This window comes from Anas platyrhynchos, chromosome 3, assembly GCF_047663525.1.
Source record: "Anas platyrhynchos isolate ZD024472 breed Pekin duck chromosome 3, IASCAAS_PekinDuck_T2T, whole genome shotgun sequence".
Classification (NCBI taxonomy): Eukaryota; Metazoa; Chordata; class Aves; order Anseriformes; family Anatidae; genus Anas; species Anas platyrhynchos.
Window position 1 is genome coordinate 25276407 of NC_092589.1, and position 26905 is coordinate 25303311.

At 40.8% G+C, this 26905-nt stretch overlaps 1 protein-coding gene and 1 long non-coding RNA gene across 5 annotated transcripts; one reads left to right on the forward strand and one right to left on the reverse strand.

Annotated features, from left to right (window-relative positions):
• The first annotated feature begins 1014 nt into the window (after positions 1–1014).
• Positions 1015–22588, forward strand: EPHX1 (epoxide hydrolase 1). Of its 4 annotated transcripts, none has more exons than XM_027453044.3 (10): positions 1015–1172; positions 1587–1812; positions 11763–11947; positions 13381–13561; positions 15392–15619; positions 16252–16381; positions 16960–17174; positions 19352–19460; positions 19830–19955; positions 21524–22588. In XM_027453044.3, exons 3-10 carry the CDS (start codon positions 11768–11770, stop codon positions 21747–21749), a joined length of 1395 nt encoding a protein of 464 aa, XP_027308845.3. In that variant the 5' UTR covers positions 1015–1172; positions 1587–1812; positions 11763–11767; the 3' UTR covers positions 21750–22588. The 4 variants fall into 4 exon arrangements, with proteins under 4 accessions (XP_027308845.3, XP_027308844.3, XP_005015561.4 ...); XM_027453043.3 differs by having other exon boundaries at positions 1587–1741; XM_005015504.6 differs by lacking the exon at positions 1015–1172 and adding an exon at positions 1204–1485 and having other exon boundaries at positions 1587–1741.
• On the reverse strand, positions 2136–8676 carry LOC106015723 (uncharacterized). Its single transcript, XR_001187938.5, has 3 exons — positions 8070–8676; positions 6226–6290; positions 2136–5824 (listed from the first exon to the last, which is right to left on the reverse strand). It is a non-coding gene; the product is annotated as an uncharacterized lncRNA (long non-coding RNA).
• Positions 22589–26905: the final 4317 nt, after the last annotated feature.

Here is a 26905-nt window from a genome sequence, read left to right on the forward strand (position 1 = left end):
ATCTACCTAGATTATAGCAATTAATTTACTTTTCTGTAATGCAAATTGCATACTACTTTACATTATTTCATTTGGCAGATGACTGTCTCCCAGTCTGCAACTCATGGTGTTTAGATATTAGCAATTATCTGTAGGAAATTCTCTTTAATGTCTTTTAAAACATAGTTCTGTATATTGTAAGATAAAAGCTGTTCTATAACCACATGCACAGTTTCCAGTTTCTCTGTGTTTATATCATCTTTAGTCAAAGCTCTTTGCAGTTTCACTCCCACTACTGGTCCTGTAAGCTTCTACCATGGCCATACCTTTCCCCTAATTTTTGTTTGCTGTTACCAAACAGCAGCTCTTTAAAGGTGGTTATAATGCTCCTCTGCCTCAGCTCTAGAGTCTAAAGCAAAAATAATTTTAAGGAATGCTGGACCGGGGAGTTTGGTTTTAGTGATATATGTATGCATCTCCATTTTCCTTTGATAGTCTGTGGAAGTTGTACTGATTTCACAGAAAGCGGCCCAAACAGTTCCAGTTAAGAGGAAAGCAGGTGAAGAGCTGACCTGGTGTAAGCTTCCTCTGCCCTCTGTGTGACTGAGGGAACTTGCTCGTTTCTGTTTACCACTGCTACGGCCACAGGGTCTGAGAGTCCTGCTCATGATCCAGAAGCACGGTGTGCTTAGTGCAGAAAAACTAATATTTAAAGAATTTGCACTTGGCATCTCATGAGAAGCAGCATGGAGCTGTTGGTGAGGATAGATGCCCTGGAAAGGGCAGAACTCGAGGCTAGCATGCTTGGTGTGCATGAAGAAAACGATCAAGACAAGCCTTAACATTCAGAAGAGACCAGCCACGGGCTGCTTTCAATTCCAAAAGTAACCCGCTTTAACAGCAATTACTATCGCTGTTCGTGGCGAAAGAGCAGAAAAGCGCCACTAAATGCTCTTTGGGACAAGGGACGACTCCTAGCAGACCGGGATGGTTGGGCAGAAGGGGCTGAAAGCCGTGAGGGAGCGATGCAGCCCCGTCAGGGCTCACAGGGCTGTTCCTCCTCCAGCCCCGCTGCGGCCGGGGAGGGCCCCGGCGCTGCCCGCCCCCGCGGCAGGGCTCCAGCTCCCGGCCCCGGCCGCCTCGCTCCGGGGGGAGCCTCAGGGCGAGCCCGGTGCCAGCTCCGGCCGCGGCAGGTAACGGGGCCGGGGGGCGGGCGGGCAGCGGCCCCGGGCTGAGGAGAGGCGCTGAGGCGGCTGAGGGAGCGGCTGGGGCTGAGGGAGCGGCCTCCCGCGGTGCCCCGAGCCCGGCCGGGAGCCTGAGGCGATGTTCGGGCGCCCTGCCCCGGGGCTGGGTCGCTGCCCCCCTTAAACACCGGCGGGTGCCCTTCTGCCCGCTGGTGGGACCGGCCGCGGTCATTACTGGAGGGTAAAGAACGGCAGCGGGCTGGGGGCAGGTCTCGGGGCTGGATCCGGGAAGGGGAAGTCCCTCCTGCGCTTTTCCATCAGAGTAGGAGCCACCATCCCAAGCAGCTGTGTGCCGCCAGCCCTGTTTGTCCCATTTAACGTCCCCCAGAAACTGAACTTTTTTTTTCTTTTTTTATGTCACAGCTTGAAACCTCTCTGACCGAGTCCCAGGCACGTAGTTCTGCTGCTGAAGAGGTGCCTGGGGGATGAGAAGACAACCTGCAAAACCCAACAGCTGCGTTGCGTTGTCCAGCTGAGCGATCTGCAGGAAAAGCAAGTGACACGCTCACAGTCCTGAGGTTTGGCTCGTCTTGTCACAATTCACTTGGAGTTTTGACTTTGCCCTGCAGATAAAACCTTTCCTAATCAAGTGCGTTGCTTAACTTTCCGCTTTTACAATCCTGTTGAAGTAGGCAGTTTCCCCTTACTTTCATAGTATGGCTATAGCTAAAATAAGAAAATTTACCTAGTTGCTGTAGGTGAACCTGTAAGATAGGATTGATCCTAAAAGCCACTGTCTGAAATGTACATATACACCCAGAAATGTAAGGTTAATGTTTTGATTGGCATTGTTCTTCTGAGATGTCATGCTTCTCATCTGAAATGGATAGTGCTCCTTTCTGAAGTAAGCTAAGACTGAGACTTGAGTGCACAAATTGCTCATGCGGTTTGAAAATCAATGGAAGATCGGCACCAAAAGCAATTAGGCAGCTTAGAGAAAATCAATCCACGGTTGAAGTTGTCCAAAGACAAGGATTAGGTCATTGTCAGAGCTGAAGTCTTTGTGGAGAAGGATCTGGCACGCTGTCAGGCTTATGACTGTTCATTCGACATCTTTTCCCATCTGAATTCATATATAAAAACTTGTAGGTACACATTTACATAAACTCTGCTTGTTCATTACTTCTCTTAGATTCTATTAGTTGGGTGGTTTTTTTGTTTTGTTTTGTTGGTAAATGTAGGCAGTCGTGATGTTGAAATAACTCATTCAAAATAGAGCACAGTTGGTAGTAACTTTTATAGTTGTTTGTCTCTATGAATTGTCTAAGATAGGTTTTGGATTATCAGGTGTTTTAAAAACTTCTTTTTTTTAATCCTCTTGATACCCTTGATACTTCTTTCATGTAGTCATTATATATGGTAAAACCATGTTTTCAGTCTGTATGTGCAGGATTTCAGCAAAGCTTTCAGACATATTCAATATTTTTAGACATAGAATCACACTGCTTTATTATGGTAAGCACTGTGAAATAAGTTCAGACTTCTTAATAGCATATGCATGGCCAAATTTGTTCTAATTAATTACAACAGGTGAATGAGAAGGTTTGGGATAATAACTTTTGAATGGTAATACTCCCAGAAAATCTTGTTTCTTCAGTGACAGTTTGTCAGGTAATTTGTAGGTGGAGAAGTAGCAAAGCATGATGGAAGATGAAGTATAGCTTATTGCTGTAGGCAAAATGAATTGATTATTGTGTATATTCCTGTGCTCATTTCTCGCATTATAGTTGCTGTATTCAAATTCCAGACAAGCAGAGGAACCTTTGTGGTAGTGTGCATTGCTTTGCTGAGCCTGCAAGAATACTTTTTACACACAACACGTGATCCCAGAATAAGGGCAGTCTTCTTTAATGTGCAAGTTCCAAATGTGGCAAACAGAGCTCTAATTACTGCTTAAGTCCCTAAAGAAAAGTGACTTGGAAAATAGAGCATCTTTCTCTCTGAAGAGTTTTGGTCTGCTTTGTAATTAAGGCTGAAAATACTTTTTTCCCCTTCTGAGAGCGACTGCTGAAAAATTCCCAGATTCTTCCTCTGAACACATTATTTTTAATTAAAAGCATCATTGTATGTGCAAGTGGAACAAAGATCTACTTCTAAAATGGCATTTGCTTTAATCTCTTGGCCACGTTCCACACATAGCAGGATGGCTAAGTAACATAAAGATATGTACTCTGGATTTTATGTTTTGTGGTTTTGTTTTTGCTTTTGTTTGTTTGCTTTTTTGGTTTTTAGAGTGGCATTATCAGCTTCTATTTATATTTGAGTACAGTAATATTGATTGAGTGCGTTCTGATTTGTAGGCCTGAGAATATTTTTATGGGAATTGTGCTAGCCATGCTTCATTAGTTCCTGTTTTGAGTAGTGTGATGCCCTGTTCTAATATGTTCGTCAGAATGAGGAAATGAGCTGTGCTCATGTTTGTGGAGGGATCCTACTGGGGTAAAGAACAGGAGCTATGTTCTGTGTTTCTTCTTTGAAAAGTGAGCTGTTCTCCAGCATTCCTCCAACATCTTGTTTGACACATATATTGGAAGTGATTAGTTGTAGTCCACTAGTAAAGGCTGAACAAACTTTTTTTTTTTTTTACTCTCTCTCCAGCTCAAGCAGTTCTCCTTTTTCTTGCACCCAGCAGTGGATATTTTACTTTCTTTTTAACTCTGCCTTAAAGATACTTAATTATTGCTCTATTAGTTTGTTGAGCCTCTCTGGCCACTACATCTGTACCATGGATGTACTCTGCTGTCTAACAGATAGACAAGATCTTTCTGTCAGGTGAAGTGACTAAGTATTATGAATCATAATTTGATTGAAGGACCTAGTTCTCTTGGCTGCTTCATCTTGAGTGTTAATTGCTCTAATGTGGTGGGTACAGGTAGTACGTTTCTAAATGAAGCCCTTCAATCCAAAGAGAAATTAAATATTTAGTTGTTATTAAGACAGAGAAGGAGTAGCAAGAATTGTTCTTGTTACATGTTTACACTGGCACATCCTTTTGGTGTTGCAGTATTTGACAGAAAATGATGACTACCATCTGTTCCGCTCCTCTTCTCATCGTCTAAAGTCCCTTCTCTCTGTGAGAATGAAGTCTTTATAGAGAGATAACAAGTTTCTGTCTCTTCCTGTTTGCATAATCACAATTATTTAAGAAAAACACAATTTTTAAAAACTCTGATACACATTTTCCTTCATGCTGCACTTACTGCTTGGAGTTGTGATCTTAATTTAAACTTACTGTGTGACACCTCATCTCACTGTCTTTAGTGTTTCTGTTAGTCATTATTATATTTATATGTTTAAAGTATTCATTATTACCATCTCTACACCTTATTTTAACTGAAGGATTATCATGTACTTTGTTCTTACACATTTGGAGTACAGGACTTGATACTGTCTGCACTCTTTCCTCTGCAAGGCACCATGTACATGCCAATTCTGCGTATGTTAATAATTAAAGGTTTTAATAACAGTTTTCTAACAGCGTTAACCCAAAAAGCATGTGGAGCTGCAAGCTAACTAAGATCTCTGTGATTTCACCAAATAATCTGAAGAGAATTAGTCTAAAAGAAAATCCCCCTGTAAACATCATTGCCAAACTGCCAGCCAGGACAGGATGAATCTGAGTCTTATCTAGAGATCAGACCGAGCAAAACATTGGCAGTAATACTGTCGCTGGGGAGGAAGGCAACATCTTACTGTTTAGTGCTAGAGAATTTGGTGAAGCTAAAAGTAGAGCCTAAACTTACCTTAAGGTCTAAGGAACAATTACCTCAATCTCATTTTCTTACTTGTAACGTCATACTTTTTTGGTTCACATCCACATTTTTCCATTCCCCTCTGTAAAATACTGACATTGGCATAGAAAGAGGAGCTTACACTTGTTATTGGCTAGAAACTGGTAGAAGACAAAATAGGAAAATGTCCAATTCATGATTTCTTTTTAGATATTGGAAACTGTTTTCAAATTCAACATTTCAAAGCAAATGTGGAAGTAAAGCTCAAGATGTTCTTTGGAGTCTATTTCATTGGACTGTGGAATTTAGTTGGCTGGATAGTGGCTGTGAACTGTTTTGAAAATTTGTTACTGGCATGATATACTTACTTTTATAACTGTGGCTTGTGATTTGGGAGAGTTGTCTCTAGTAAACCCAGCTTTCAGAGGCATTCACCCCTAAATTGTACGCCTGTCTTCTGCCACTTCTTTGCAAAAGATATTTTTTTTCTTTTCTTGTTGGAATTTGAAGATCATTAAATAAGGTAAAGGCTTGACAGGATAAAACCTTTGTGTTAGCCAACCTTAATGTTGTAGCTGTCAAATGTTATGAAAGTTTAAACAGTTCTTTTTGCCCTTAATTATTGTAACTGAATGATGCTGATTTAAGAATCCTGTAGCAGCTTTTCAATTTGTGGAGTCCTAAACAAGAAATTATTGTAGATGCAAAGAAGCAGATCTCTTTTCCCCTAAATCATGCCCACCGTTCAGCCATTTGATCACAGTAACGCGAGTCACAGAGAGCCTAGGGCAGATGCTGTCGCTGTGTCTTTATGCAGCCTTCAGGGTTTGTTTGTTGGTTTTTTTTTGTCTCTTTGAAGGAAGTGGGGGTCTGTTCAAATATCATAAAAACAAAGTAAGAAAAACCGAGATTACAAGACACGTTTTTAACCAGCATGTAACATCTTTTTTAAAGAAAGCTGGGCACGGATTTGAAAGAACAAGTAATGCTGCTTAAATATCCATTCGTGTAAAGTATCTTCCTCTTAAAAATGTGGCATACAATATTTTAAATTATGATTATGAGATGAACTTTGGCCAGCCAGGGGTTGCTTAAATATGCCTTCTCTGGGTGTGGTGAATTGGTGAACTTAATCCTCTAATACTTTTCATTTATGCTAGCTAGGCTGTGGTCTCAGTTCTTATCAGATTTCAGTGTAGCACTGAAGAGAGAACACTGCTGGACTATCATAGTATTGGAGAACAGGTGGGAACGTTATATCAGGTACTCACATCCTCCTCTGGGAAAAGAATGCACCAGGGACTGCTGTGCCAGCTGACTCCTGATGGCGAGCAACCTAGAAAAAGATCGTAGAACAGGATGATAGCATCTCTTCCTGCTGTGTTTGAGATAGCGTAGTGTGCCACCTCCCTGTGACAATAAAAAATGTGAATGTTAAATTTCTTATCGAGACAAGTCAGAAACTCCCTTGGATTTGGGTTTCCTGTCTTTGATTTGCTTTCCTGTGTAGGATGCTGTATTTAATTCAGTGCCTACCTTTTTTTTTTTTTTTTTAATACATTGTTAATGTACCATTTTATACTCACCTGGGAGATACTATCAGTTCTATGCAAAGCAATTCCTGCATTGCTAGGCTATTTTGAAGCTTGTCACAATGTTCCATAAACTACATAAACAGGAGGCTTTTCTTATGCAAATGCCTTCTCTTTGTGGTTTTCTGTTTGTTTCTGGTGTCATAAAATGACAAAAGTGTGATGCCCAGAGATGGTAGGACACCAGATTGAAGGTGAAACCTCTGAACTGTGCCTTGTCTTAGCCCCTTTTAGGCTGCCCATGCTAAGGGACCCTGTTACAGGTGCTGTGGGTTTGTGAAGTCCTTCAGTGGGTTGTTCTGCCTGTCACATCTGTTGGGAAGACTCACCTGGAATTGCTGCTCTCCAGGCAAATAGATCTATCTGTAAACAACGATGCTCTGGCAGAGGGGTGAATTTTCAGTAAAAACCTAACGGGGTGGGGGATTATGTAACAGAACAAAAATAAACTGAAACATTTTTAAATTGAGTTATTTCTCTTGCAGGATAATTAACCTGTATCAGGATAATAAACCTCGTATCTGACAGCATTGGGGTGTGCTGAGTGCTCTCAGCTACCTTGTAATCTGCTAGTAAACCAACCTTAGTGAGAAAATGTTGTTAACATTGATCATGATAATCTCTGGCATATGTCTGAAAGCAGTGTGGTCTCTGTAGAGCTTTTGCTTCACCTGCTCTGCACTGATACAGTTTCATATCACCACTTAGAGTTGTTCAAGCCATAGCAGCTGAGTTGCACGGTGTTTGAGTTTTTGAGTGCATGAGATTTCCAAAGGTTAAGTGGAAAGTCTTTCATTTCCTTATTTCTCCAATAATGCGTTTCCCATGGATTCTGCTGCTGAAAGGCAAAGGCGAACAAGTACTCGTAGCATAAGAATGAGGAATTTTACCACTGGGGTATTTCATAGATGACTGCTCTAAAAAATAAATAGCACTGTTGTCTAGAACATCTGTTACTGGATACTGATGAAGATAGGGCATGAGACAGGACATGGCTTTGATGTTAATGACTGCTCTGTTCCTGTGGAGCTATTTGGACTGCTGTTAATGTAACAGAGGGAAGTGGAGAAAAAAAAATAAAATAAAATAAAGAAGCTGAAAAAGTGCCATCAACATGGAGCAGTAAGATACAGTCAGTTTTGAGGTTTTCTTGTGACCAGCAAGATACCTTTCTTCAAGGGTATCTGATTTTGGGATGACTTATTGGGATCCATCACATTTCAGCATTTTCCTTTTAAAACATGTTTTTAAAGTAGCAGAACAAAAGCATTCTTCCTTGAGCTCTTTAGAAAAGACGGTAGTTAACTGCTACCGAGGTCTAAGGTATTTAAATGCTATCTACAAGCAATATCCACCCTGGAGAACAGCAGAGTCTTGGAGTACAAGTTCTTGACCGTGGGTTGAAAGGAGATACTTCCTTCTAAGGTCAACATGCCACCATGGTTGAATCACGAGATTTTAGAGAATAAATACACCAGCCCTTTGGTTACATCTCTGAAAACTGCAGGTATAAAAACTTGTACCTGTTTATCCTTCCACATTTGTGGTGCTGCATTGCTGTACCGTGGAACAAGTGTAAGGGGCTAATAGCTTCCATCTCGTAGCAGTTCTCAATCATGATTAGGGCAGGCAGTTCTGGTGCAGATGCCTCGCGAGGTTGCTTTATGCTATTCAAACACCACACGGAAGTTGTAGAGAATTAGCTCAAGCAGCAAACTCGGGCTGTCACGGAATGTGTTTGCTCTGAGCGGTCTCCTCAGCACAGGCTGGAGAGGCTGGTACCAGCGCGTGGTGGTACGGTAACTCACTGCTAGCAAAACAATCCCCGTGAGTGTGCCATGAAGTGGTTCAAGGTAAAATTCTGCTGATGCACTTTGCCCTTTTCTCCTCCTGCAATGTCCTGGGAAAAAAACACAGCATAGTTGGAATTCTAGGCCCCTGTGTTCTTTGTAACTAGAAATTTTACAGGCATTTCCAAGTGAACTGAGAGATTGAACACAGAGAGCAACTCGGGATCTCTATTACCAAAAGGAGTCCAACCAGCATCAGAGGTGGCTTCTTCCAAATTGAAACATCCCGTGCAAACTGATTGTCATTGACCCCAGTTCTCTGCAATAGGAGATGGAATTGTTGTGAGACATGAAACTGCTTTTGGCACTTACCACTGGACTGTCAGCAAACTCATCCCGCACTGCATCTGGAATTAATCACAGAAATAAGTATCTTTTCGTGCAGTGAGTTGTTTGCTTGCACATACCTGGGTGAATGCAAAATGTGCACATTTACACAGAATCCTTCCCACGTTTTCTGCTGTGAAAGATCTGATTTCTCTAGTCTCATTAAGAGCAGATGGGGAAGAAGAAATATTTTCGTGGCTGGGGTACTCCAGTGATTTAGGACATAGAAGTTGCTAGCTAGAAAATGGGATGGGATTTTGTTCCTGGGCGAAGCAGTTCTGCATTAGGTGCTGCACCACTGTCATCTGTTGGTAGAAGCTATGGTGCTGATGATACCAGTGTACAGTTAACTCTGAGTGAGAGAAAATATGTGCTTTGAGGGAAGGGCAAGATGACCCAGGCCTTGGAGATGTCTAAAGGGTGATTAACTGAGGAACTGCTCATCAGGAAGACCATCATATTGATGTTCTTGAGGGAAATGTTCTGACCTTGCCCTCGAGTACGTTACCAATCAAATTAACGTGAGTAGTTGGCTGAGAAATGAAGAAGAGGAGTATTATAATATGAGCTGTCCTCGTAATAGTAAAAATCATACCCCTGGGGTGGGAGATCCCAGCCCAAGAAGGGCCCCTTCCTCTCTGCAGATGCGCAGAGTGCTTCTGTCATGTCAGCAGTGTGCTAACTCAGGCACCAGTCAGAAGCCAGGGGGTTGTGCAACACTGAAGTGGTGTATGCCATGAGAACAAGTCCTGTGATTTCTAGGTACCTCAGCCATCCTGCCAGAATGGCTGGCACTGAAAGAAGCTCTCTTCTTTTGCTGTAGCTCTTTGTGGTAGGTCTTTGTAAATACACTGAAGTTGGCCAAATATTTGACTTTTTATTTCCCCCTTCTGTGGTGTTTACATACCTATGCTGGCAAACCTTTGTAGTCTAGACATGACCAGAGTTGTGCTGTGATTTCAGGGAAATTGCTGTTCTCTCTGAAGATTTAGTCATAGAAATCCTGTCTGTTAAATACTGTGATAGGTGTTATTTCTATGTAAAGTGCTTTGAGGTTTCTGAAAGTCCCTCCTGTTCTGCTCTGCAGTAAAATTTAATTGTGCTCTTTAATTCTGGGATAAGCTGGGGCTCAGGTATGGTGGAAGTGGGAAGAGATTGCTGTCTTGTACTCCAGTGAACACGATGGAGAAGTAGTGCTTTCTCAAATGACAGATATTGTGGAAGGACCACTGAAACAAATAAAAAGATCAAGTTTTTCCGGTCCCTGTCATTCCCTTTTCTCTGGTTTCTGAGGACTAAGGAATTTCAGGACACTTTGCAGGACTAACAACTGTACGTGTAAGCAATATGTACTTGTAGCTTGCTGTCCTATTTCCTTCGTGCCTGACTTTCCTACAAATGTTTTATTGGGTGCTTATTTTGATGGTTTTATCCAACTGCCTTAGTTATTGCATATCAGCCTTCAGAAAATTAAACTTAAGAAGCTGACTAAAACAAGTCCGGCCACATAAAGGCACTTAAAAGACAGGTCAATTTTAATCCTGTTACAATCACGAGAACTCCTAGTAACTTTGGCTGCAGTTTTTATTTTGATCCAGGAACACATTTGGTCCCTTCTGATTGTAACAGAACAAACCCTCCCTTGGAAAAGAAGAGGTATTGTCGGTGTTTAATTGAGCATCCCTATAATCAAGTACCATTTGTATAGGAAAGGACAAAAGTTATGTTTAACATTTAAGCTAGGTTCCCTTTGATCAGGAACAAAATGCTCCTTCTGGAAGAAACGAAGGTAAGGTGGCAAGAGAAAGTAGCCTTAAGTAGCCCTTGGGTGGGGTGTGACCATTTTGGATAAAAGGGGTTAGGGCACTTCTTTAGGGAAGACCACCGAGGACACCCCAAAGAAAGGAAGCCATGTGCAGAAGGGCCTGGAAAGGAACCAAGAACGATGCCACACAATTACACAGCTCACGTAGATTAGAATGAATATGTATTAGATCAGTAGAATATGCATGAACTCAAGGTATAAATGTAACAAAGAAGCTGGCATTGGGTGTGCTTTATTTGCGGAAAATCCACTGAGCACCCAGGCCTGAATAAAAGCAGCATCTCTCCTGAGTGCGTGCGAGTTGGCTTATTGCACACTGGGTCAATAAAGGAGCTGCTTTTTTGGACAATGTGTTGACTCTGAATAATTTCAGAGCATCAAATAATTCTGTAGCAGCAAAACCAACAAAACCTCCCAGCTTTGGAGAGAATGTAGGCTGTTCAGTAACACAAACAATGCTTACTGTACAGAAGTTTTTAAGTACTTAATGTTTTATCATTTTCTCAGTGTGTGAGTGTTTGAAACATGGCATTCATTAAAGTTATGCCTTAAAAAGGTGACATCACTGTTTCCCAACCCCCTTTCCATACATTTTTCATACTTAAATGTGTGAAAAGGTATTGAAAACGTTACTCATTCTCTTGAGCAGAGAGGACTTCATTGCTTGGGGAGGGATGTTTTAGAGCCTGGAAAGCATGCATGTGGTCTTTTATTTTCTTTTCATAAAAGTTCAGAGGGAGAAAGAAAGGGAAGGGCTTTCTGTCTGTTGCTCTGCTGTTCAAGATTTATGCAAATATTCCCCCCCTCTCCGGCTAACTGGGAGATGCAAGATGGTTGTTCTCATGTTCCTCACTACTTATTTTGTATACACATCTTGATTTTCATCCTCCAAATTTGTAACAGAATATATGTAAGCCTTACTGAAGAGATGCTCTGTTTTGGAATTTGTGGGAAATCTAGACCTTGAGAGGGAGAGAAAGCTTTAACTTGAATTATGTCCACAGTTACCCCTTTTATTTTTGACATTTAGCAGCAATCAACTGTGTTAATATCCTGTTAAGTGTTAATATCCTGAGACTGACAGAACATCATGTAAACATGTAGATCAAATCCTATCATAAAAAGCAAGTAAACCTCTGTAGTCTTTATGAAGTACATCACGTGTCTCTGAACAATCTGACTGGTCTCACCAGAGTTTTGTTCTTCTCTTACAGGCATTATGCTGCTTGAGATACTCCTGATTCTGGGGACTATCATCTTCTACTTCTTACGTTCCAGGAAGAAAGAAGAGACATTATCCTTTAAGGAGGGGTGGTGGGGCAGGGGCCAAAAGCCTGACACTGAAGAAGATGCAACTATTTGGCCATTTAAGGTGGAAACTACAGAAAAAGATCTGAGTGTAAGCAAATCTCTGTACTGGGAAAAGCGGAGTAAGAAATGGCCAAATAAATGTTTACTTGTTTAGAAGTAATTATGGGACTGCTCATATTATCTGTTTGTAATGGATTTCTATTTTCTCAGCTCTGGAATTTTTAGGACTTCATTTGTTCTCCTTAGTAATATTGGTGGACATTGATCTCCAATATGTTTTTCTCTCATACTGCAGACACAAAGCTATGTAACTTCTATGGATTTTTGTGAAACACAATCCTGTATTATGACAGCTATTAGTACATAATCCATCACTAGCAAAACCTTTTTTCTAAATAAATTCTTAAGTAAACTAGGGGGTTTAAGCTGTGATAGGACATAATTGCAAAAACATTTTGAAAAGATGTTGAACATGGAAAAAACATGTATGTATAGATGTGTTAAGCTTCATTTAAAAATCCATGCTTTCTGTACATGTTAAATGACCAAAATAAAAGCTAACTTACATTCTTGTCTACGTATAGACAAGATGTTTCTTGTCTAGATTGAGACTACCTGTTCAGTGTGAGGCATGAGGCAGTGTATACAACTAACTCATCTTAGCAAGTGAGGGTTGTCCTTACCATCACTGTACTAGAAAATGCTGTTCAAGTTTAAACCTCTTAGAGGTTTGAGCAGGGCTGGATTTGCAGACCTGTCTTTCACCCTCAACTATTCTGTGGTTCTGTTTCTAATAAGAAGGGGCTTTTGGCTCTTCTTCCCTGCTGAGTAATTTTGGACTGAATTTATAGTATTGTCAGCATTCCCCATGACCATGAAGCACAGTAGCAGGGTCACTTGAAAAGTTAGTCTAGATTTGGAAACTTTTGCTCCAGTTGTTTCACCAACTTTGTAGCCCTGCGAAATCCCTCAGTGTTTCCTGGTGTGGACGTCCAGCACCTTGGTTTGGGAAGAAGAGCAAAAGGTCTTAGCCAGATCCATGCATTGATCGTGAGGCTGGGCTTAAAGGTAGCCCTGGGAGCAACATACCACAGAAAGGCAACAAGACTTAAATTGTGAAGTCACTTTGGCCCTTTTGGTAATCAGCTGGTGGGGAGAAAAAAAAAAAGAGAGAAAGAAAAAAAATAAATAACAATGTTCTGTGGAGGTGAGTACCATAAGCAAACTTCTCCACAGCTCCCTGTTGTGTTTTGGGTGCTGTCCTCTGTGGTTATCAGCCTGGCAAATGGGTTAGCCAGTGCTTCTAAACAAAGGCAGTGGAAATATTAAGAACATCTGTAAGTGGAAGAGGAAGGGAGGGCATCTGGGGGAGAACAAGAGCTGAAACAGCTGATGGAGCATCAGCAAATGGCACAGGTATCATTGGAGACATTATTTTCATTATCGCTCTTGTTTCAGTTGGGCATAAGATAGCAGATGCAGTGCTTGTAATGTCTCTTCCTTTTTTCCTTTTCCCTACAGGACCTGTATAGGAGGCTGGATGAGGCTCGATTCACTGAGCCACTGGAGGACAGTTGCTTCCATTATGGAACAAACTCAGTGTATCTCAGGAAAGTTGTCTCCTATTGGAAAAACCAATTCAACTGGAAGAAACAAGTTGAAATTCTCAATAAGTACCCACAATTCAAAACTAAGATTCAAGGTGCGTGGCTTTTTCTCTTAAAAATAAACAGTAATACATAATCTTGTCTACAAGGCATCGCAGCCATAAGAATGCTCTTGGTCATGTTGCATGGGCCTTTCCTCCCTAGCTGGCATGACATGGATCCTTGCTACTGCTGCAGCAGTGGTGAGAAGCTGCCTCATTGTAACTGAAGCCTTTAGGACAAGGAATGACAGATATAATTCCCTTGTGCGTGGATGGGTTGTCAGTTGGTGTTAACAGGAGCCAAGCACAGGCATTCGGCAACAGATCTGCATCTTGAGATGTAGACATGTTCCCTGCCTTGCATGCAGTCGCACGAAAATACCCACAGATGCCTCCTCTTGATCCATGTAGTTCCCCAGCTGCTGCTGTCATGGTGATGCTGTCAGCCTGGCAGCTTCATCAGCTGGGTGTGCTGGCTGCTCAGGTTATCCCTGACTGGGAGGGCCAGTGTGCTCTGCTGCACCATTTCAAGCCCTCACAGAAGGCAGAATGCCTTTCCCTTAGGGTAGATGTGCTGCCCAGTCATCAGAGTACTACTGTCTGAGACAAGAAAGGTAAAAAAAAAAAAGTCAACAATGCAGTGTGTTTGGATACAGGAAGAGAGACTTGAACGTTAAGAATGGTTACGGAGATGGGCCATGAAAAGACAAGCTCGAACATGTGGAATATCAGATTCTTAGCTTCTGTCATGGCTGGGAGGTTTTTTAAGAGAATGCAGAAATCCACAGAATTGTAAAGGATGAGGAAATCTCAGTCATTGAGAAAGGCTGGGATTGCTGATGAGGTGGAGTTGATGCAAGTAAAATGTGTTTAAATTCATCAAGAAATGGGACATTCAGGCCCCACTAAGAGCAAATGATCATTTCCTGGAAAGCAAAGCCCTGAACAGGTTTGAGGAAAAGTGGTTAACCCGGAGCTCCTAGTACAACATTGTACTCTTGCTAATATATTGTAAGGATCACAAAGGAAACAGGACTGCAATTTTTACCTTTCTACCTACCAATGATGAGACTGGTACAAGAACATTTTTTCTGTTTTAATTTATCAAAAATTATACTGAAAGATTTGGAAAAAGGTAGAAAAGAATCACAAAATTGAATTCTTCAGCTCTCCTTTAGCAATGTATTTCTTAAATCCTTGATTCAGCATGATTAGTTTGTCAAAAGTTAATATGTGTGACTAGTTTACAGGTCTCCACAGACAGATAACACTTGCTAATGGCTTTTAAAATTCCTTTTGCTGTAACATTAGGATCAGTGGCTGGAAACAGAAGCCAGATATGTTCAAATGGGAAGTCGGGCATGAGTGAAACAGGAAAATTGATTAATGCCCCCAAATAAACTGCTGCTGCTTATGATGGGGGGCATCTCTGTTTCTTGATGCCTTAAAGTTGCAATTGTATGCCTTTCAGGAAGAAAAATCTGTGGCTGGCCGAAACCTAGGTGGTGCCATTTAGGGATATTTCAGTACAATTATAAGGGTACTTGGTCTAAATGATGTAATTGTCTCTTCTGCCTTTCAGCTGTGTGAGTCACAGTGTTACTGTTTGAAGATTGCTTCACTTCTATGTCTTAATTTGCCAATTTATTTTAAAACAGAAATATGCCGACCTCATTTAGGTGCTGTGATGCTTAATTGCCCATTATAAAGTACTTTAAGGTTCCTGGATAAATGGATCCAAAAGAAATGCAGGGTGCTTGCATGCTCGCCAAAACAAAACAAAACAAAGAAGATGTTAAAAGATTTATTCAGAATCTGTTCTGTGATTAGTTTCAGTGTCATGGTAAGTTTGGGCATGTTAATTACTTGTTTTATTTTTTACAGGCATTGATATCCACTTTGTTCATGTAAAGCCTCCTTGTTTGCCTGAAGGCCAGTCTGCAAAGCCATTATTAATGGTTCATGGTTGGCCCGGTTCATTTTATGAGTTTTACAAAATTATTCCTCTCCTGACTGACCCTGCCAGCCATGGCCTCAGCGATGAACACATTTTTGAAGTCATTTGCCCTTCTATCCCTGGCTATGGTTTCTCAGAAGCTCCCCACAAAAAAGGTACGAGATATGAGAAGAAACTGAGCTAACACGAGCCTAGTCTTACAATGAGGCAACCCCTACTTCTGTAACTTCTGTCTCTTGTTTTGCCAGTGTAGAAACAAAGACCCTGTGTGTCACGTGGAAAGAGAGAGGTGGATATGACTGCAAATGACATTAGTTTCAGGAGCAATGGCTAGATAATTTATAAAGGACTATAAAAATTTATGAAATTACAACTCCATGAATTAAAAAGTTTCTAGTTATCATTAAGATAAGGTTCTGTAGGCACAGAGGCAAAATGGAAGCACATTCCCTGGGCCCTTAGTGCCTCAGACAGGGCTCAGCTGGAGTATGACTGGTTTAGGAGGAGTCCAGCAACCCCTTAGCAGGCTAAATACATGGAAAAATAGTAGGGTTAGGAGAACATCAGGCTGTAATGAAAGCTGGACTTTCTTCTCCTGGTTTCTGCCTGTTCTCTAAGCCTTACCTGGACAGTGTGACAAGGGCTTCTATGTAGACTGTCAGACAGGCAAGGAAAAATGGACTTGTGTTTTTTTAGGAATTGTTTTATGCCAGGGAGAAGAAGAACAGCTGGAATTAATGCAATAGTGTTTTTTTTTTTTTTAAATTACTTTATTTTTTTAATGCAGGCTTTAATTCTGTAAGTGCTGCTTCGGTATTTTATGAATTGATGCTCAGACTGGGATTCAGCGAGTTCTACGCACAAGGTGGTGACTGGGGCTGGCTCATCTGCACCAATCTGGCCCAGATAGCTCCCAAGTGAGTATCCCTTTGGTACAGTGCTGCATGATCGGCATGTAAAGCTGTTTTATTCTTTAAATAGTTATTGCTTATGTACGTGATTGTTTCTAAGGAAGTCCTAAAAACAAGCACTGTGTAGTTTTTGTCATCAGTGCTCCATGTTAAGCGGTGATCCAGAACTGTATGCCTTGGTTTCTTCTGAAAAGATGAACAATTGTGTTTTGTGATGACCCCAGGGGATTCTGGAATGGGATAAGTATTTATTTTAAAAAAAAAAAAAAAAAAAAAAGAGGGTCTGTGTGTGTGCTCTGACTCCTGGTGGTTGCCACTTTGACTTGTTTTTTGTGAAAAGCCATGCTATGAAGCACAATTAAGGTCATGAACAATGATGTAATTAGTGGATTGGAATTTAAGTATGTCTATTGTTGTACATTGTAAATATAATATAACATTTGTTACAATAATAATATATGTAATACAGCATTTAATATTTAAAGTGAACATTTTATAACATTTTGATACATTCTAAACGTAACAACTTTGAATCACATTTTATTTTGGTAATTTGTGGGGCCTTTTTCTGTCTTTATTTTTAGCCATCTGAAAGGTCTTCATTTAAATCTAGCCTCTGTAACGAACATGGGATTCACCCACCTGCTCTCCATTCTGCTGGGCCGCTATCTTCCAGGGCTCTTCGGTTTCCAGGAAGAAGACGTTAGGCGGATGTTTCCCTTCTTGAAAAAGGGGCTCTACAGGATCTTGTCGGAATCTGGCTACGCTCACATACAGGCTACAAAGCCTGATAGCGTTGGTATAGAAAACAAACAAAGCAAATAACACTAAAAAAAATGCTTTTAGAGCTCAGAATACTTAATTTTTAGCTATTATGTCACAGAAACAAAATATGCTGCTTAAAATAGGCAGAAAATGAGTTTTTTCGGGGAAATGGAAGTAAAAAGGCTAGAGGAAATTGAAGTAGGAAGGTCAGAGGTTTTTAAAAGAGTCTCTTTTTCTGTATGAAGTTGTAAAAGGCAATAGATGGGTGTATAATATTAAACTCACTTTTGCATGCAAAAGGGGTGAATTATGAGAACTGAGCATTCTCTAAGTATCACTGACCACATTCTTAATTTTCATAAATAGTTTAATACTTTTCCATTTCGACTATCACTGGGGACTGTAATTCTATTGCAAATGTAGCTGTGCGGACAACAAAAGATAGTTTCTCCATTGAGAATGGATCACGATCAAAATGATGTAAACTAAGAAGCTTTTAGCTGTTTTAGCACACAAGCTAATTTATTAATAGGCAGATGTAATACCTGAAAAAGTCAAATTTAGTTCTTACTCACTGTTATGAATCACTTGCAGACTTTCAAGAAAATAAAATGCGTGTTCCTATAAGTTTTCTTTCTAGATGAGCTAATCACTCATATTGGTTAATCACTTTAAGTATCTAAGTATTAAACATTTCTGTTTTAAAAATATTTTTGCTACTGAATTGGAAATCTGAGTCAAGAATATTGAATGTATTTTTATTTTAGTGCAGCAGCAATTCACTCATTGTAGATTTTATTAAAAACAGCTATAGAAACTATTTCTTCATGTCTTTGCATACACTTAGCTACAGAAGCAGGCACATTCTTAAAGGATGTAGGCAAAATGATAGTGTTATGGATTTAAAATAATTTGGCTTGCTTTCAGTTGTGATTTCTAAAAATTGCTAGTCTCCAATTCCTTTTTTTTTTTGCTTTAAGAAAAGATTGGAAAGCCGGTAGCTGGGAGGCTGCCAAGGTCTTCCTGAGCCTTCTGGTGGCACAGTTCTACCTTGCAAGAACAGGATTCAACACAGAGCTATCCTCAGCAGTGAAGTCATTTCTGACTTTTGGTTGATCCTAATCTCTTGATTGTTTCAGAACTGGCTTTTGATTGAACCGGTTTACATGGATCTGATTTTATACTTATGAGGATATTTGCATGGAACTTGGGTTCATTTTCAGTTGATTGAAGAGGCTTGGCATTGCCTGTATTCTGTACTGTTAGGGTTGATAGAAGTTTTTCCTACATGTAAACTGATGTACTCTTCTTTGTTCCCATCTAAGTGAAGTACGTGAGAACAGGCTATTGCTTGTCTAATTCTGCACATCTAGAAAGCATACTAGCTGTAACTTTTGGAACACTTGGCATCTGATACGTCTGTTACTTGTTTAATAACTAAAACTCAACTACATTTAAATAGCAATTAGTGATAAAGTTTTGCTAGCTGTAGTGTCAGGCATCTTATGGGACAGTTGGGATGCAGGGGTGGAACTTCAAATATATTGCTGTTCCGCAGGAAAAGCTTTTTCTAAGATTTTTCTGGGCAGCTGGGACAGTTCGTGGTCCCTGTATTTCACAGCACTAGGATACATTAGCAAATTTCCAAGCACAGGTGTGTTTTGTTTTTTTTTCTATCCAAGTAAAACAACTATAAAAAGTATGTTAAGGCTTGTCCTACATTAAGGCAGTTAGCTATTGCTAATATGAAAGATGGACCTTTTTATAAAGCCTTGCCCTTCTTTAATGACTTTCTAATAATCCTTAAAAAGTTTTTGCTGTTAGTTAATGGTGTAAATTCACCTGGGCATGTAGGGTTTGGCCCTGTAATGCTATTTAATACATGACAACTTCCAGATTAATAGAGGCAAACCCTACTTGGCACATAGACCTTAATCACACACAAGCCAGCAGAAATGCGATATTGCTACATCAGTTTGAAAACACACAATGTGAGCTAAGGTGGAGCTTGTTGATGTACAGATACTATGTTTATGATCCAACAATAAATGGCTCTGACTTGTTCTACTAATTTCTTTACTTAAAAACACAGTTTGCTGGAACTGCTTTGTAAAGTTACTTACCCTGTATTATTGTGGGCAGCTTCTAAAGCAATCTGAGGTCAGCAGTAGAATATCCCAATTTTAGTTAATTTTTCCTCCTCCTTTTCAGGTTGTGGCTTGAATGACTCTCCTGTAGGACTGGCTGCATACATCTTGGAGAAATTTTCTACATGGACTGATCTGGAATTCCGTAATTTAGAAGACGGAGGACTAGAGAGGTAAGCGTTTCCTTTAATGCTATTTTGGATTAGGTGATTATGCCACAAGTCATAGCTAAATAAGATTCTATCTGCACAGATGGCCTCACATCTTATAAGGAGTCTGTAGTGACCACAAGCAGTGCAGTACTACAGCATGCAAATAAGCAAATAGGCCATGAAGACTAATACACTCCCTTCCCCTTTATATCTCCCTAAAAGAGATAGACCCTGCATTTTTTGTGGATTAAGAACTGGCTTAGTGAAAATCTTTGTTTTTCCTACCTTGTTTTTTTTTCCCTTACAACAAAACCAAAGTCAAGTCTCTCCTAAAGTAATGCAAAATGGTATTTAGTTCTAACTAAGCAATCTCTGGGCTCACTTATTCAGGAAGTTTAACCTGGATGATCTTCTTACCAATATCATGATCTACTGGGTGTCAGGCTGCATAGTCTCCTCAATGCGTTTCTACAAAGAAAATCTGCAGAAGGGAATAGGCACACAGAAACATGAGAAGTAAGTGTTTTTTCCTTTAAATGTTTTTGCCTTGAACTTAATTTTATGATTGCAGATAGGTTGCTTATGCCTTATGGTTGTTGCCAAGTTTATGAATGCTGAAGAAAAGGAATGCTGTGTCACAGCATTTCTCTGCAGGACAGGTCAGTTGATGTACTGTGCTCAGAAAACACAATAACTTGGTTTGAATCCCAAACCCCCAGCAAGGACAGCTGACTGGAACAACACTGCTTGAGGACCTCCCCTTCATGGTGTATCTAGCTAGGGAAAAGCGTATATGCTTACTTCCAGATTTGATTTCAGTTATTAAATTAAATTTAGTTATTAAATTAGATACCTGGATACTGAGTCAACTAGTCAGTTTTGTTTATGAAGTTCTGGTACTTTTCTGGACACGGTTTGCTTATTTCTGGAGAAAAAAAAAAAAAGTTCTACCTTTGGAAGTAACTTCAGTATAATGATAAATGCTGCATAATTTGAAAGTTGGTAAGACTGATGATGTTCCTATGTGCAGGCACTTGCGACAACAGCTTGGTTGCATATACCTCTGTCAGGTTGAGTACTGGGGAAGGTTTAAACCTGCCCAGAGGCATTCACATCCCCAGTTCACTGCTATGGCATTTATTTAGCTGTGAAATGATGCTCCCAGGAAGCTGACTCCGTTTTTGAAGCTGTTGTGGCTACACTGTGGGCAGTATTCTGCTCCAGTTCTGCCTACATGAGATGAGCTAAACAAGCTTCTACGTGCCTAGAGGAAAGAGTCTCAAAAACATACATAAGAGTAAGCACCCTGTTCTGTCTAAGTTTTAAAACCTGTCACTTCTGATAATGCAGCTTTTGTGTGTGGGATATTTTAACCTAGGAAATACTGCTGTTTATAACAAGCATGGCTAGTTCCACTTTAAGATACTTTTCCCTTCAAATCCAGTTGCTTCTCTCTACTTGTTCCTATAGAAAATGTTCTGTAGAGTACATTCATGCCACTTAAAAGTAAGAGCCTTCTTCTGTGGGAAGACACTTTAGAGGACAAATACTCATGTTAAGAAATGTTTCCTTTGAGCTAGCATATATTTACTATTATTGCTCTCTTTTTCCCCATCCCTGCCTTAGAGCTAGTGGTTCAAGATAAATTCTTCCCCTGCTTACCCTCCAGTTGTTCTGACAGGCTCAACATGTTCTAGTTGTAATATTCACTGTAAATCTCTCTTCAGCCCTTGTCAACTTGTTTGCTTTCCCCTCAATACATGACTCTTGAGCCCTGAATGTAGCTTGAGGAAACTTGCCTCCTAGGGTTGTCTTCTTAGTTTCCATTCTTCTAACTCTTATGCCCTAGCAACACTGCCTTATACATCAGTGTATGCAAAGAATTATAGTCATCTTCCTTTTTTTTTTCTTTTTTTTTCCAGGGACTGAAGCATTGTCTAGTGCTCAAATTTAAGATTTGGAAGTCAGTTTTTAATTGCCTAACACATGTGCCTGTCTGTTGAGGAACATTTTCATGGGACTTTCCATGTCTTGCCGAATTACGTGTCTCAAAGATAAAATTGTTGTTCTCACTTTTCTCTCAGGCTCCCAGTACAAGTACCTACTGGCATCGCTTCCTTCCCTAATGAAGTCATGCACACACCCCAGGCTTGGGCCCAGAAGAAATACACCAACATAGTGTCTTTCCATTTGATGCCTAAAGGCGGCCACTTCGCAGCATTAGAGGAACCTGAACTTCTTGCTGAAGATATTCTGCAATTTGTCGGGAAAGTAGAGAAAGAGCAACTTTGGAGAAAGAAAGGAGAATAATTCCCGTTAGGAAAAGCAGGGTAATTGCTCATTGCTTACTAAGTCTACTGTAATCAGATCTTATTCTTGACCAGATATGAGAGGACAGCAAGAAAACTGTAGAATAGCTGAGAGAGGATACAATCTTGGAAACCCAAGGATTTTTCTTTTTTAGCACAGCTATGCTAAGAATGTAGCATGAAGGTTGCTTGGTTATTTTCTCCCCCAGGCAGAAGCTTCTAAAGCCTGTTCTCTGATACCATTTACTCTTATTTTGAAATTGAGAAATAGACCTTACCACTACTAATACTCAGTTTAATTATTACCAACAGCTTTTCTTCTCAACAGCAGTAAAAGTTGAGTTGATGTATGTGTGAGATTCCCCACATATACAATGGGGAACAGTCAAGCAAGACCTGACTTGAATGACTGTATCAATTAATCAGCACTGATCTACAGTGCTCATTAAACCAACCAGCTGGCTGCTGCTGGCTGCCTTTCTCTTCCAGCCTGTGCTGTTAAGTAGCTTCCTGGCTGGGAGGAAGCTCAGCTCCCCTGCACCAGGCTCCTAGGAAAACAATGTGTGAGGAGCAGCTGGAGCGTTAGCTGAGTAGCTGAAACACACAGGCTTTTGTAGCTTGGACCAGAAGGAGGGGTTGGGGGTAGGCGTAATTACAGCCCAAGTAGCCTCTGCACGGAATTTGTGCTCTTAACTAAAATCCTAGCCCTGGACAGGTTTGAGACACCGTGGCTTTGCACTGCTTCTACGGGGTACTACTGTAAACACCTCTTAAAATAAAATTTAAAAAAAAAGATAAAATTAAAGGAAATTTGCATTAAAACTTTGAATAACACTTGCACATACGTATGCTTTAAACTTTTGACTAGCTGTGATTTTGTTTCTATGTTGGATTTGTTACAGAGGTCAGGTGAAAGGTAAACTGCTCAAAGAAACCTGAAAGGTAGTGTATTTTTGCCAACAGCAGTACCTAGTACGTGCAGCTGAGCTTCAGACACTTTAAAACTGTAACCAGATGACTGATTTCAGTATGGATTTGTTCTCCAATCACTTCTGATACACTTCCCTACCTTGCAAGCATAGGGAAATATAATCCATTAATAACACTTGCATAGATTAGTGTTAGTTTAAAATATGAAGTGGAATGGGAGCTGTTAAGTAGCAGTTACTGCTCCTTCCCACAGTTTGTCTGCAGAAGGCAAATCAACACTGCTGCTGGGCACATCTGAATTTTACTGCTCAAAACCACCTATAAGCCGTGACAGAACATCATTAGGGCAGACTGCTGGTGGACCAATTTCAGCCATTTTTCTGAGCAGAGATGAGAGCTCTCACTACCTTCACTCTGGCCTGGTGTTTTTGCACCTGGGTGCTAGCAGAGGAAAGCCCAGTAGCTCTGAGCTTTCCCTGCAAGATTTGACTGCAGTGCTGACATGGACCCTTCAACTGTATTTGAGTTCTTTAGTACAGCTGACTGCTTCCAGATTAGTACTGAGCACATATTCTATATTCACCTGTAACAGCTTTAATTAGTCAATATTTATGTCTGTGTTTACAAAATATTTTTGGTTTAGGCTGGTCAGTTCTGAATAGATAGGCAGTAAATAGTCATTCACTTGATCTAAAATAGGCTTTTCTCAGAAAGAAAAGGTTAGAAGGTTCAATGTTATTGTAGAATGTCCTGAGCTGGAAGGGACCCTCAGGGATCATCACATCACGCTCCTGGCTTCACAAAGGACCACACAAAAATCAAATCATGTCTGAGAACGTGTTGTCTAAACACTTCTTGAACTCCAGCAGGCCTGGGGCTATGGCCACTTCGCTTGGGAGCCTGTTCCAGTGCCTGACAACCATTCCTCAGTGAAGAACCTTTTCCCAACATCCAGCCTGAACCTCCTCTGTCACAGATTCGTGCCTTTCCCTCAGGTCATATCACTTGTCACCAGACAAACAAGACCAGCGTCTGCCCCTCCACTCCCCCTCGTGAAGAAGCTGTAGGCCACAACGAGGTCTCCCCTCAATCTCCTCTTGTCTGGCCTGAACAATTCAAGTGGCATCAGCTGCTCCTTACACATCTTGCCCTCTAGACTGTTCACCATTTTCTTAGCCCTCCGTTGCATGCCCGCTAGTAGTTTTATGTCCTTCTTGTACTGTGGCATCCAAAACTGCACACAGGACTTGAGGTGAGCAGGACAATTGCACCCCTGACCCAGCTGGCAATGCTGTGCTTGGTGCAGCCCAGAATATGGTTGGCCCTCTTGGTAGCCAGGGCACACGGGTGACTCACATTGCTTTTCCAGGAGGAATCTGCTTACCTCTGACAGCAACAGCTGCTTGCAGGCACCACTGTGCTCCCTCTTGCACTAGTCCTTGATCTCTGGCCATTTGTTTTTGTCTTACTTCTGTCTCCTGTGTGGTCTTATATTTCAGAGCTGGAGATCATCCTCTCTCATCTTTAACACACATGCAGACATCTGCTGTGGTGCCAGGGAGCACTGCCATATACTGCTATAACTGAATACTTCCCTAGGGACTGTTCAGTCACAGTGCAGTTAAAGTAAGTGGGGAGCAAGTTTGCTATATGATGCCTGCCAAACCCATTTTCAGATGCAAGTAGAATTTTGTCTCCCTTCTGGAGCAGATCTCCTTGAAAGGGCCCAGCCTCAGTGAAAGGAAGCACAGCAGGGGTCTATTTAGCAATCTTATGTTACAGCAGCCCATCTAGGCTCAGTCACAAGTGGGAGCTTGACAAAAAAAAAAAAAGCCAGCCACCACCAGACCTTTATTTTTAAATACATCTCCCAGTGCTTTGCCATTTGAGACAATGATAATGAACACGGACAGTAAGCGTCAGTAAGCACATCCTTGCCCCACTCTGTGCACTAGGTAGAATGCATTTCAGCCTACTGCAAAGAAGTGGTCCATACTGACAGCTTTATTTCATATATAAAATAGTCACAGATAAATTAATTCCAGCATGAAAATGGGTTTGATTAGATATTGTCTGAAAGAAAAGAAAGGTGTAGACTTTAGAAGCTTAAAAATGGTAAACACCTGTTATATAGTGAAGATTTTTCAAATTCTGGTGTCACAATTCTCAAAACTTAATCCAACAGCTATCAGCAGCTAGTGTTTGTCTCCAACTATCTACACTTAGATATAGACACAGTAAAATCCTACAACAACCTGCAGGAGCGCAAAATTCAGGTATGTGCCAGTCATAAATCCTGCCATCAACTCCCCTCCCCTTTTTCCTCAAAGTAATCACCTGTTTTTAGCAAAAAGCAGCCAAACCCACTGCTTGTAGTGCAAAGTTTAATGCTAACAAAGTGTTTGTGGGCTAATAATAGAATCTGCATGTCTTGCTGCAGGCAGGAACTCTCACACAAGCCAGAGATTTGGATGATAACCACCTTGAGTGAGTCCAGACTCACTTCTGATACATACTCTGCTTTTGGCTAGCGGGCAATTATTTGGTACAGTACCACAGTGAGTAGTGCAAAAGTGAGTGTCAGATAATCAGAAATAGTTTTAACATTTGTTTTAGCAAGTAGCTGCATATCAGATTATTGCAATAGTATTAAGAAGTAAGACAGGACCCCTGCTTTGTTATACTTAAGCAAGCCAGCTGAGTACCTGCTGTTCGGTCAGTAAGTGTCCTCTAACAAGGCTAAATGCAGTGCTTGCTGTTGCTGGCTGGGCTGTTTCTTGGGAATAAGGCTCTTTGACATAGTAGCTGTATCTGTCAGGAGAACCAAGAATCTGCTGATCATTCTCAAAGCATTTTATTCTGCTCAAGAGCCATTTCTTGGTGAAACTTTCATTTCTGGACCAAAGTTGCCCCAGAGTCCCTGCTCACAGAAACTGCTGTGCTAAAGGCCATACCTCCTCAAGTTGCTCCAAAACATAGATCTATGTTTTGGATCATAGATCTAATTGAAACTGAAAACAGAAGTAGCTCACCTAAATGCTAGTTTTTAATTAGCAATGCCACTGAAAAGCAGAACTTATATTCCAGCCATAACTGAAGTGCTTTGGAAAGTATCTGTTTCTGGTATGGAAACATAGTTAAAGTCACCTTGTCATATACTCCAGCAAAATTAACTCTCACTACAACCAAATTTGACTTATTATTAAACTACAAATTCAAGAAGTCCTTAAAATCTAAGCCACTAAATACAGCCTTTGGAAATCTTATACAGCTAAATAAGACTTTAAATAAGTAGCATCACAAGTAGACACCTAGATCCATAAGGGGCAATTATCCGTCACCACTGAGTCAGCAAGGAGTAAGGATTTAACTGTTCAAGACAGTCAATCAAATGCATGTTCTGTTTTACAAGCAGGTACAATACATAAAATGCATTAAATCAAGACATTTGTGTCTGAAAGAGGAATGGAAGCATCCCTCTGGATACCGTAGGAAGAGACAAGGAATAAATCCATATTGATTTCAGGCTAGCTTATTTGAAAACACTGAGAAATGATGCCACTTGTTTGAGTTGCTGTAGTAGCACTTTAAGGAACATAACTCACACTGAAAACATCTTGCTTAGGATTAGTTTTCTTCCGTGGAAGAAATATCCTGTGCAGTGCCAGACAGCCCTGATAGTATTGCCAATGCTGCTAGAAGAAGTAGCCCTATTTCAATCCGCAGTTGTTTTCTGGAGAGCAGAATTTATAAACCAATCTGAGCTGAGTGACAGCTCTTTCCCCTTGCTGGATGTAGCCCAAACTTCAGTCTTCAAAATACCTTCCTGAATGGATTTTAAGATGTTTAGAAGGATGCTCATGCTCCCCATGTTTGATAGTACCACCTGCAGTTTTGAGGATAGGAGGAACAATGAGATTTTCTACATAAATGAATTTCCATCTTCTTAAATGAAAGATAGACCCTCTTTGGTGGATTCAAAGCACCATTTCAACCTATGCAAACAGCTCAAGCCACTTCCCATCACAGTGCAAAGGGAGAACAGTACAGAGAGAAGGTGAACGTGAAACATGAGAAGACAAAACCCCACACAGCCACAAAGCTCCCGAGTCAAGGATGCTAACATGACAAACTCAACTATATCTGAAGGCTGACTGGTAACTGTTTCAACAGCACAAGAGAGGAGCAAGAAGGAAGCTGACTACTTCATCTTCATTATGCTGCCTG

What these genes read in the sequence shown, in the direction of transcription:
- EPHX1 (XM_027453044.3), top strand. Translation starts at nt 11,768, where the DNA reads ATGCTGCTTGAGATACTCCTGATTCTGGGGACTATCATCTTCTACTTC. An exon ending in CTACAGAAAAAGATCTGAGT is followed by an intron (nt 11,948 to 13,380) that starts GTAAGCAAATCT and finishes TTTTCCCTACAG; the next exon opens with GACCTGTATAGGAGGCTGGA. An exon ending in GAAGACGGAGGACTAGAGAG is followed by an intron (nt 19,461 to 19,829) that starts GTAAGCGTTTCC and finishes TCACTTATTCAG; the next exon opens with GAAGTTTAACCTGGATGATC.